Consider the following 12,837-nt stretch of genomic DNA (forward strand, 5'->3'; position numbering starts at 1 on the left):
CACTCCCGCTGGCCTTGCAGGTCCACCGCCGGGCCCTGAACTGCTTGGAGGAAGAACAGTATAAAACAGAGCTGCAAGGCCGGCGGTGGCGGCCAGGACCGTTGGGGGCGGGGTGTGTGGCCTTATGACACACTTCCGGTTATGTCAGGGGGTGTGGCCTTATGACACACTTCCGGTGATGTCAGGGGGTGTGGCATATGCTAATGAGTTATGCTAATGAGTTCCCCTAGCTCTTTTTCTACGAAACGACCCCTGAGCAAGACTATTTCCTCTGGAGGAATTTGACCCGCAGTTGTGAGATCACACCTCCCTTTGAAGCTGCGGGCACAGCCCGTCAGTGTGTGATCAGACGCAACTGTGGGTGAGTCTCTTTTTTTCTCCTGTTTTTTTCCCATGCGCTTAAATGAGGAATTGATGAATCACACCTCTGGACTGAGGACTCCCCATGGAATTTGCAATGATGCACATACTGAGAAAAGGGGGGGGGACAATTGCACGAAGTCATCCCGACGGCATGAGAATGTGCTGGAGCAATCAGACAGGGGAAAGTACATCCGTGGCCCATCGCAACCTGTTTACTACTGGTTTTCCCCCGGTGTCTTTTAACTCCGCTTCTGCGGCAGAGCAGAATAGGTTTCCGACGGCCATGGGATGCTTCCCAGATGTTGCTGTCTGATTGCTCCCTTTAAATCCGCCCGGCATTTGCGCCTATGTCGGGTCTAATTGTGCATCTGATTGCAGCCTAAGTTTGTTCTTCCAGCTCTGCATAGTTTGCAGAAAGGCGGGAGAGTGGGAGCCTTCATGACCTCCTAATGTTTTTAGCATACATACCCTAAATGTAAAAAGACACGAGCCTATTTTGAAAGATATGTTCACCGAGGCAAAAGAAACGTATATACATTGGGGAAATATAGTTGGCTTGTGTTCCCCGCCACACAGAAACGCCTTCCCAAACTTCCATGTCTGTTTCCTTACGCAACTCTGTGGCAATAGTGGAGACTGAAGCCATAGAGAAGTACCTGTGGGCTCGGGAGGGCAGAACAAGCCGTTTTGGATTTCCTTACTTGGATTTATTCTTTTGCTTGTATTTGCGCCATGTGAAGGAGAAGCGTCACCAAAGAATGCCGACGTTTCCACAGGATAAATATTTTATATATGGTATCAATGTAAATAAGTACTATTGTCTATGAGATCTGTGAAGGCAGTTAACACATTTTGCTTACTAAAACATTTATGGAGTCAATTTCAGCCGACAGCAGGCAGCCGCAGCTCTCTTTTTCTTTGCTTTCTTACTTTTTTTTTCCGTTGAAGTGCTTTTTAAGTAAATGTTGAGAGCTGTTTAAGGACTTAAATTATTAACATTACAAAAGACTAGACTGAGCGATTCAAATAATGCTTCTTGACAGTCCTGTTTCCTCAGTTCTTCTGTTCACTCGCGCCTCTTGGACCATCTTTAATTTGACACGTGTATAATATTCTTCCAGACGTGTTGTGTATGGGATTTCGGCTCTGCTTCTTGGTTATCCCGCCCATAAAAAAGATATGTACTTTGCCCACACAATTAAGTAGGAGAATTTTTCCATTTTTTTCCCATTTTTTTTAATGCTGGATTTTTTAACCTGGTCCACCTTGTCATGTATAAGTGTGGTAATCCTTCATAACAAAACATGACTAGAAATTTTAAACAATACATCCTCTAATAGCATGCTTGAATGGAAGACTATTTATTGCTGTATTGCTTTAGAGCCATTCATCATGAGAATGGTGCTTTCCCCCATTCCTGCAAAAAAAAATCCAGCATATTTGCAAACAGGTGAATTTTTAAGGTGCTACTTTTGAAGCTTGTAACCAGGGGCAATTCCAGGTACTAAGGGGCCCCGGACCAGGCCTGTAGCCAGGATTTTTAAAGTTGGGGGCATTTTTCTTAGGGGGCACTGGCTAATCAAATTAAAGGGGCTCTGGGCTAGATGGGAAGTTGTGGGGCCTTGCCAGTAAGTGAGAGGGGCTAGCCCCGTGATGCCCCACTGTAGCTACGGGCCTGCCCCGGGCAGAGAGTTCCCAGGGCAGATATTTCCCCTCTTCTGCCTACCACCAGGCCCATACACATGGCCTCCTTCTCCTCCTCCTGCCCACCTGCCTCCACCTGCCTTGTGTCCTTCCCCTGCCTGCCCAGGAGCTCTCCTACTGTCCATGCTCCTCACTGCCTGCAATCCCTTTTCCCAACAGCACTGGGCAATGAGTATAGCTTGGAGGAGAGGAGAGTCCTAGCCAATAAGTGAGGGGATGCAACAGCAGTGGGTCCAGCCAGAAGCCCTGGGCCCTGGCAACTGCCCCAACTCAGTGTATGCTTGTAACATTTTAGAACTATTCTAAATACCTGGACCAGTAATTCTACATATTGCCATGAATCAGCCAGGACTCAATAATAGCAACGACTCCTCAGGAGAAGAGGACTCTCCCAAGAAGAGGAGCTTCATGTAACCCACCTTGAGTCAACAGAAGCTGACCATCAGGAAACTGAACTGCAGGCTTATCAGAATTCACAGCATCAAGATTCACAGCCAACAACTGCTACCGAGCCACCAATACCCTCTAGCCCTGGTTCAGCATGTGAACCTCAGTTTTCAATTTCCAATTTGTTGCATATGGCCAATGGCCGTTACAAATACAATACAATACAATACAATACAAGCTATAAAATACAAAATAAAATCTGCATTAAAACACAGGGATTAAAAATATAAGATATGTGTCAAGCATAAAGCTGGCTACATTCTTAAAATAATATAAGATAAAAAATTAAAACATACAGAATGAATATAGGGTTTGGAGTAAGGACCTAGCCCTGACTATTTAGCAGGCAAAGATTTAGTCAACTTGATTTGAATCTTCTTTGCCACTAGGGCAAAAAGTGGAACCTTGTATGAACACTCTGGCTCCACTTCTGCAAGTAACGTTATAACTTTTCCAGATGTGGAGTAGGGGCCCTATGTATCTAAGATTGTGCCAAGGAACTTCTTTCTTGGAGATGAATAGAGTGGGCAATCCAACAGGTAATGACACAGATCTTCGTGGTCTGGGCCATCACATATGCAAAGGTGCCCAGTTGCTGGTATTTTGGTATATCTGCCTTCAAACACTGCTGTTTGCATGGTTTGGAAGTGGAGGGATGTAAAAGCTAAATGCAAGTTAAGGAAAGGAATTTTAGTCAAATAGTGTGCCCTGTGATGATCCACTTTAATCAATTTATACCAAGGAGATGATTTATTTCTTAGTATAACTTCTCTGTCTAGGCTGGCATCGTGTGTGTATAGTGAACCTCAGTTGGTCGTTCCCAGCCCACCAGTATATCACCTACAGCCTTACAATGCTACAGGCAAAGGCTGAGAACAGAGTTGCAGACAAGATGGCAAAGTGCACATCTCCTGGCTCAGTGCCAGCTGCTTGCTGATTACAAAGATGAGTAGTTGCAGGATCTCTTCTGAGCAGCTAGTTGCAAGCCTGTCCCTTTGGTGGGTTGCTATAAAACCAGGCAAGAAAGACTGTTAGGCATAGATGCAACATGTGCGTTAGACACTAAGCCACCAAGTCTGCCTTGCCTGATCCTTGGAACCTGACCTTGGACTGAACAACTCTGCCTAGCTTGACTTCTGGAACTCTGACCTTGGACCAAATGACTCAGCCTTGCCTGACTTCTGAAACCCTGACCGTGGTCTGAACAACCCTGCCTTGCCTATCCCCTGGCACCTGATACTTAGCAGCGAGACATACATTCATTTTTATACTGTTCTTCCTCCAAGCAGTTCAGGGTGCTGTACATTGCTGTCCCTTCCCCATTTTATTCTTACAATAATCTTCTGAGGTGGGTTAGGCCAACAGAGTATGACTGGTCAAAGCCTCCTGGAAGAGTAAGGATCTAAACCCCACTTTCCCAGATTCTGGACTGACCCTGTATTCAGTACACCATACTGTCTGTCATTTCTATGTGCTACTGGGTCTCAGCAAAACATCCCAATTCATGCATGATTTTGCAATCATATTTCTCTTCTTCATTATCTTAGGGAAGTTTTGTTTTCCTAATTACCCTTCTTTGAAGCCCCCATAAAGCTTTTGATGGGAGCAGTTGTTCCTGGCTGCCTTGCCTACAATTCTGTCTCCATTTAATAGCTTTTGACTCATGCAACCACCAATCTGTAAGCTCAGAGGACCATGCTGGTGAGCTACCATTGTCTGTCTTGTGCCCCTGTGGTACACTTCAGTGCTTTATAATGGAATGCTGAATAATGAACATACATTTGTGTGTCTGAAAAGCAAAATGTCTTTCTGTGTTCTTTAATACCCACTCAAATGCTGAGGAAAGATATGATCATAAATACTAAATCAATCATGAAATAAAGCCCTTGGGGTGATTGATGTCTGTGTTATGGCTGCATTTAAGATTGATGCATTCTCCGAAACACTTTGAAAACTAAGAACTTCCTGGATTTATTTCTACTATCTTATACAACCACAAAATAGCGCAGAGAGAGACAGAAAGAGAGAGTATCTCATATAGGACTTGAGTTTTAAAATTGTCTTATCGCCTGTCGGGGGTTCTGAAGCAGAAGCTCATGTCCTGGGGCTTAAATTTGCTAGCTCACCAAACTAGCTGGGGTATCAGGTATGCTTTGAGTCCACTTTAAGCACAGTGGGAAGTAGGGATGAGTATGTAGCTTCCCAATTGGCTATACCTAACATAGATATTAGAATTTTCATCTTCTGGTCTTGCCTGGTCAACAGAGCAGTCAATTCTGCTTACTATGGTTCAGGCTACATCAACTCTCAAGTTCTAGAACACCCATGGTCACATTTGGGCCTCACCTAAGGAGAACTGTTTGTACGTGAAGATTTTAGTCCAATACCACCTTAGAGACCAACAAGATTTTCAGGGTATAAGCTTTCGAGAGTCAAAGCTTCCTTCGTCTTCTGATTCTGTAGTTAATTTTTCACACTACAGCTGGGCAAATGACAGGAATCAGTTCGTAATGCCATATGGCATTGTATCAAGCAGTAAAATTATTAAATTGATGGGTCTTTTTTGGCTTTACTCATCATAATACACCACATGGGTGGGTAGGAGGTCCTAGTCTGAGGGGCTTCCAGTCGAAACAGCAACATAATCCCTCTGTTCTCCCCAGTATTTTAACTGTTGTTTTTATCTTTTGTACTTACTTTAAGCTTTGTAACTTGGGTTTAACTTGTGATAAAGATGCATTTGTGTGTGGGTTTTAATGGCTTTTCAGATAATATTTTAATGTGAATATTTTAATTTCTTAGGTGCATGGTGACCCTGTGGGGGCAGAAAGATAGGGTAAAAAAATCCATAAATAAATAAATGAAACAAAGATGGTGGAAAAGGGTGAGGGAGATGGAAGGGCTGGTGAAGATCACAAGTGGAGGCATTTGTGTGCACATTGCAATACAATGAAGTCAGGCACTAGTTCCATTACATTACCCAGTATTAACATCACAAGAGGGAGAGTTAAAGGAAGGCCACTGCAAAAGATGTAGATTTATAGGCAGGACTAGGAAGATAAGGAAGTGAGAGATGATAGTGTATGTGCTCTAAAAGCAGTGAATCTAGTGGCAGTGGTAGACTTCATTCTAAGGGCTGACAACAGAGCACAGCTGAGGCAGCCAGGGGCATCAGGAGACCTTGCGGTGAAGAAGGCTGGTAAAAGCCTTCCCCACCATAGAAACGAATAGAGGATGGGGCAGCATCTTTGGAGGGCCATAGAATTGGACCCCTGGTCCAATATTTTTTAAAACTTGGGGGAGGGGGTTGAGGAGAGGCACCAGCAGCTGTGCTGTAAATTTAGTGCCTCTACCTCAAAAAACAGCCCCTCCCCAGCCCAGATACCTTCAGATCAATTCCCCATTATACCCTACTAGGGAAAAGGCCTGTTGTGGAAATAAATAAAGAGGCTCTGGCCGGGTGCCCTGGCCTTGGACACTCAGTGTCAATTTGCTGTGGCGACCTCAGCAGGGTATAATGACACTGAGTCCACCATTTTCTTCAGAGGAACTGATCTCTGCTACCTAAAGTACAGTTGTAATTTTGAGTGAGCTCCAGCCCTCACCTGGAGATTGGTAACGATGGTTTCCCAGAAGGGAATGGTTGGTTTGGAGGGTGGAGTCTATGGCTTTGTACCTGTCCGAGGTCCCACGCCTCCTGAAACCTCACCCTCTCCAGGCTCCATCCCTCGCATCTCCAGGAATTTCCCACCTGGAGTTGGCAAGCCTATCTCCTTCCCAGCCAATCATCAGCCTACCTTTATTTCCCCCTCACTCTTCAGCTTTCCAACCCCCACACACCTGCAGCCTCTCCTGTGCTCTGAAGCCCTGACTGCTACGTCACATTGGCTGTCATATGGGGGCCACCTTAGCAGTATATAAGGATACAGAGCCCACTATTTTCTCCAGGGGAACTGATCTCTGCCATCTGGAAAGCAGTTGTAATTCTGAGTGATCTCCTGCCCTCACCTGGAGTTTGGACACAATTTACCTCAGAACAGCAAACTGTTTAGAATGTTAGAGGCAAAAGCCAATCAAGTCGCATATGCAAACAACCTCTGTGTTCCGAGGCAAAGGCCAATGAGACTGCATATGCAAATAACCTCTGTGTTCTGACTGGCGATGGGGGGGAGAGGAACAGCAAAATGTTTAGAATGTTGGAGGCAGGACTCAGGCAAAGCAGCCAGTGGATAGGGAGACCCTCTGAATGACAGACGGGAGCGAACTGATTTTGGAGCGTGTGGAATGCTCTAGAGAAGTGCCACCACCATTCGGCTTTTAGTTATAAGGGAGATGGGACCATTGACTATAATGATCCCCATAGGATATAATGGAGCTGGAAAAATTGGGATTTCTGAAAAATCCTGAATCCAAATACCATATTAGTATTGGGATTCAGGAATATCTGCAAATACCAATATTTTTTGGGTTCAATGTACCAGGACCCCAAAAAATAAAGATTTTTTTCCACACCCCTACCTCCACCCTGTTCTCCCTTCCTGTCCCTCAGAGGCCCCCTTGTCACACCAGTTCTTTAAACAGTGTGTGATTTATGTATATATATATTACATATATGCCACATCTACAGAGACAGCTCACATTGTAAAAATGCACAATAGAGGAGGCTCACAAGGTAAAAGTATACCAAAAAAAGCCCTCTAAAAACAGTAGACATTAAAACAAACCATAAAACAGCCCTCAGGCTTAAATGGCTTTCAAAATGATTGTACTTGAACCATCCACGACATCTGAGTTGCAGTGAATGCAAGCAATTTTGTCCATAAAATGCTGTACAAAAGAGTCACAGCAAGCCTACATCTTTTCTGATTCTTATATCTTAAGGGGCCCGATATAAACCCCTTCACAACCCAAAAATGCTCCGCCAGATGGTGTTGGATAGACACAATGGTGGCAGAAAAGTGAGCTCACTTCACCTCCATCACCGTGACTGATAAGGCATGATGATAATGCTCTCTCCCTGGTATTATGTTGCATTCGCTTCAGGTTTTCTCCACTTGCACTGCCAAGCTGTTTCATTCCCTTAGCCCCTTGGCGAGCCATGGGAGATTCTGGTATCTGTGGGAGGGGAGAGGATGTTCCAAAGCAATTGTGTCCACTGCCTGCATCACCTCTGTATTCCACAGGTCGACCAGATTTTGACAGGACCTGTTTTAAAATATGCCAATCTGTTTAAGAATTAAAAATTTGCTTTTAGGCCTGTTTTGTATGATGGCAAAAGTCATACAAAAGGCCATACATATTTAGATAGATAAATCCTCTATCTTAGCATGATCATGTCAAACCTAACAAAGTTTGAGTCCAGTGGCACCTTTAAGACCAACAAAGTTTTATTCTGGGTATACCCCAAATAAACCTTTGTTGGTCTTAAAGGTACCACTGGACTCAGACTTTGTTTTGCTGCTTCAGACCAACATGGCTGCTCACCTGAATCAGGTCAGACATGTAGAAGATGTGAGTGGGTAGATCAGACCAAAAATTATATAGTGGAGATCGGGCGCACGGGGCCCTTTCGCCCCGGCTGCCTGCACTTAAAGGAAACCCTTTAAGTGCTGGCAGCTGGAGGGCCCCTCGTGCCCGATCTCCAAGCGGCAATGCTGCTTGGAGATTGGGCACAGGACCCACAGCCGCCCCTTTCCCTCTCTCTCAAGAGAGAAGGGAGAGGGGTGGCTGCGGGTTTTGGAGCTTGGGGGCGAGGCTTCCCCCACTGGCCAGCTGGCCTGCGGTGGGTTGAACCCCCCAAAAGTGGGTAACCCCCGCCAGTCCGGGGGGTCTGGCAACCCTATTTCGGACGGGAAGTTGAAGTCATTGAGGGCAGTCAGTTCTTGCCCAAAAGCTGCAGAAAAAAGCTTCAGAGAAAGGGAGCTTGTGATTATTGGCCACTTCTGAGCCTACTAGGAGCTTCAATTGATGCCTCTCATAGCATTCCCTGCCCTAATGACATAATAATGCAATGTTTATTGCAAAAGTTCTTCCATCTGTGGCTGTTTATAACTTTTGCAAACATGAGTGCATTTACGGTAGCTTTGCGCATTCTGTAAAGCAGATTTACCCCCAAAGGAGCACTTTAAAGGTAGTTTTCTGGAACTAGCAAAAGCAGTGTCTGTGTTGTGTTCCAGAATAGATTGTTTTTTTCAATTAACCAGCGATATGGTCCCTTTTGCAATGTCCAAACAAAAAACTTACTTCATAAAACGTACTTACAAGAACCTATCATCGTAAGCAATCTCAGACCTTGCCCTTTTGTAATTGTGGGCAGCAGGAGGAACTCAACAGAGACATGCTGCTAGCAAAAAACAGACTGTACTTGTTGTTTAGACCAGCAACCAAGCTGGACCCAGAAGCTTTTATAAGGATCAGGAAGTATCACGGTACTGACTATTGGTACAAGGAGACATAAGAACATAAGAGAAGCCAATGTTGGATCAGGCCAGTGGTCCATCCAGTCCAACGCTCTGTCACACAGTGGCCAAAAATACCTGGTGCCATCAGGAGGTCCACCAGTGGGGCCAGGACGCTAGAAGCCCTCCCACTGTTGCCCCTGCCCAAGCACCATCTGTGGTTACTGTTGATACCCATGGCTGTTTGGTAATGCACAGGCTGAAACCTCTGAGTTACCTGTTCAAGTCTTCTGTGGGACTTCTGACACAGTCCTATGTGTTGGATTCCAGGCAGGAAAGTGGGGATCAACCCCTATGGCATCTTTTCTGGCAGAGGTAATGAAGGGGATGTCAGGACCGATTGGGCTGTCTGAGAGAAGCCAGTAGGCTTGCCTACCAAGGAAACTGGTTGGGTGTGTTTGGCTAGGATGAGGCTGGTTGGCATTAAGAGTGCTTGAAGTGGCAAGCACCTTGGGAGGTAAGGCCCAGGGCAGCGGGGCCAAAGGGCAACCCGGCTGGGGCCAGAACAATGGGGTGGACAATGCATGTTGGAAAGAGACTAAAAAGGACTGCCAGCAGGTGTAGTCTGAGGCTGGCAGATAAGGAGGAGTGAGAAAACTCTTCCTCCCACAGGAGTATAAAGGGTTATATTGCATCCACCCGAAGAACAAATAAAGAACCCCACTGGGAGTCACTGTTGCATCCTTTTTCTGCTCCGGTCTGGTAAAGTAGAGTAATGCCCCCTTGCCAGCCTGCTGTGGCCTGCCATACCAACACCAGTTGTACCATCTGGAACTGGGCAAGTTGTGGGTCTGGGGGCCTGTTATGGTAGAAGACTTCTTTACATATAGGTTGAATTTGCAGGCCAGGTTCTAATAGTAAAGCCATACAGGCATCGTTTTATTGAAAAGGAGAAATGCTTGCGGTATCAGACTCAAATACCAAAGACATATCAAAAGCATTTGCCGTTCACGCTTGCTGTCCGGTAGGTAATTCAATTTCAACCTCTTGTTGCCTTTCTCATTTCAGGCCTTCAGGTGGTTTTAAATTCCATTATCAAGGCCATGGTCCCTTTGCTGCACATTGCCCTGCTGGTGCTGTTTGTCATAATTATCTATGCCATCATTGGACTCGAGCTCTTCATGGGGAAGATGCACAAGACTTGCTACTTGTTAGGGGTAACAGGTAAGTTACATGTATAGGCGCCGTGTATTAGTTCACGTTTTGCAGCCTGGTGTCAGTGGAAAGTAGATTGTAAATGTATTTTGCTCTAAAAGTAATGCTTCCAAATGTGATAGCTCTTGTAATCATCACCTAACACATTTTGCTTGCTGAAGAACCTATCCAGAACTGGGAGCCAAAAGCTCTAACACTGGAAAGTTCTACTCATTATGTAACCTCCATAGCACTGCCTTCCTTAACGTAGGCCAGTGCTAGATTCAGGTGGACAGCCGTGTTGGTCTGAAGCAACAGAACAAAGTTTGAGTCCAGCTGCGCCTTTAAGACCAACAACGTTGAATTCTGGGCATAAGCTTCCGTGTGCATGCACACTGCGTCAGATACATTGTGTGCATGCACACAAAAGCTTATGCCCAGAATTAAACGTTGCTGGTCTTAAAGGTGCTCCTGGACTCAAACTTTGTTCTATAGACCAGTGCTATAATCTCCACAAGTGTTCTAGCATATAAACTATAATTGGAAGGGGAGCCATTTGTCCAACTCCATGGGGCAGATTGAGTGAAGGGCTGCACAACAGAGTTTTCTTATCTCCCTTCTAGCCTATTGTAGAGTTCTGGCTGTGACAACAGAGTTCTATTAATTTTCTCTGCAACCAGATTAGACAGCTATATATGTATAGGGTATGGCCAGCTATATATGTAGGACCAGATATTACTTGAGCCAGTCACATCATAGTTATGATGGCTCATGAGCAGTGTTCCCTCTAAGCTGAGTTAGTGTGAGTTAGCTCACATTTTTTTAGCCTCTGGCTCACACATTTTTGTCTTAGCTCAGGAAGGATGGCTACAGAGCAAACTAATTTATGCAGTAGTCATATTGCTTGCTCACAATTTTAATGCCGGTAGCTCACAAGGTAGAATTTCTGCTCACAAGACTCGACAGCTTAGAGGGAACATTGCTCATGAGGTCCTGAGCTGCTCCTGATAGCGAGCATTACTGAGACCAGCTTGGTCTGCTCAGGCATGCAGGCTGTTAGGCAGTCTGTTAGAGGACTGTTAGGCAACCAACAGATTCCCAGTTTTGTTGTGAGATTCCAGCAGCAGGTACAAAACCTTAACATGTGGATCATATAGAACAGGGTGCCTCGTAAGGAGAACTGAATCTGCATAGAAACTCCACTCTCCACCAGCCACTGGGTCTGATCTACTGCTTCATCAAGAAACCTGTTGAATATTGGTGTAATATAATCAACACCTTCCTGCTCATTGAGTCAAGTCTTGCTAATGCATGCAAAAGATCAACCCATTCATCCAGGCTGAAGTCCTGAACTATAGCAGTAGAAAAGAGCAAGAGTCCAGTTGCACCTTAAAGACTAACAAAATCTGTGGCGGGGTATGAGTTTTTGTGAGTCACTGCTCACTTCTTCAGATACCTGAAGTAGAAAAGAGCAAGAGTCCAGTAGCACCTTAAAGACTAACAAAATTTGTGATGGGGTATGAGCTTTCATGAGTCTCTGTTTACTTCATATCTGAATAGAGCGGCCCCACACGAAAGCGCCTACCCTGCGACAACTTTTGTTAGTTTTTAAGGTGCTACTGGACTCTTGCTCTTTTCTACTGCTACAGACAGACAAAGACCCATCTTGTCCTGGACTACATCTGACCTTTCCATTACCAGCCTGGGATATAGGTAATGAAAGTTATGATCCAGTGGATCTTACTTTCCCTTGGCTGGGAAAAGAAAAGAGACATGCCTGCAGCTCTCTTGAATCTCTTATCCTTACCTGGCCTATACAGTTCCTGGCTGGAATCTCACAGCAGAGAAGGACACTAACAGAGGGGAAGAGTGAAGTATTTTCTTTAAAAAGCCCCCAAAAGAAGGCAGCAACCCATAGTGTTTATACAACTGCTTCAGAATTTAAAAAACCCTTCAACAGGCCCCTGCCACATGGCAGGGGAAAAGCCTCTTAAGGCGCGGCTTTTAAAAGCCGCGCCAACGTTGAGACGCCGCGGCGGGATCCCACGGATCCCCTGGCCGCGGCGCCTTTTTTCCCCGGCGCGATCAAACGCCGGGGAGAAAACATGGCCCTAATCGGGAGCCGGTCGAACTGCGCATGTCGGAGCATGCGCAGTTCGGCTCCGGGCCGGGGTTGTGCCGGCGCAAGGAGGCACTGGCGATCAAACGCCCGGCTAGAAGCGCGGCTTCAAGTTGAACCACCAAGGTAGGTGGTTTCAACTTGAAGCGGATTTGAGCGGGGAAGGGCCAGTTCGGGGACGGAAGCACCACGCTTCCCAGATGTTGTGGTGTGATCGCACTGGTTTGATCCGCCCCCGAACTGTCCCGCAACTGGCCCAAATCACCTCGTGTGGACAGGACCACAAAACAGCAGATGTTAAAAGAAGTCAGAAGGAAAAAACTACTACCTTTGGAAATGGCAAGCCTCAAAAACATGGAGGAAATTGAACACACAGAACTACATGAAGCTGCCTTATACTGAATCAGACCCTTGGTCCATCAAAGTCAGTATTGTCTACTCAAGCTAGCAGTGGCTCTCCAGGGTCTCAGTTGGAGGTCTTTCACATCACCTCCTGCCAGATCTTTTAACTGGAGATACCAGGGATTGAACCTGGGACTTTTTGCATGCCAAGCAGATGCTCTACCACTGAGCCACAGCCCCCTCCCTAAATTAATCTGGCATTGACTGGTA

At 45.7% G+C, this 12,837-nt stretch overlaps 1 protein-coding gene across 1 annotated transcript in view; it reads left to right on the forward strand.

Annotated features, from left to right (window-relative positions):
* The window catches only part of CACNA1C (calcium channel, voltage-dependent, L type, alpha 1C subunit), a 629,866-nt gene that overhangs the window by 356,658 nt on the left and 260,371 nt on the right, over positions 1-12,837 (forward strand). Inside the window, 1 exon segment of the mRNA XM_015422869.1 lies at positions 9,981-10,136. Within this exon segment, the coding sequence (XP_015278355.1) occupies positions 9,981-10,136 (156 nt within the window).

Source organism: Gekko japonicus, unplaced genomic scaffold, assembly GCF_001447785.1.
Source record: "Gekko japonicus isolate JY-2015 unplaced genomic scaffold, Gekko_japonicus_V1.1 scaffold34, whole genome shotgun sequence".
Taxonomy (NCBI): Eukaryota; Metazoa; Chordata; class Lepidosauria; order Squamata; family Gekkonidae; genus Gekko; species Gekko japonicus.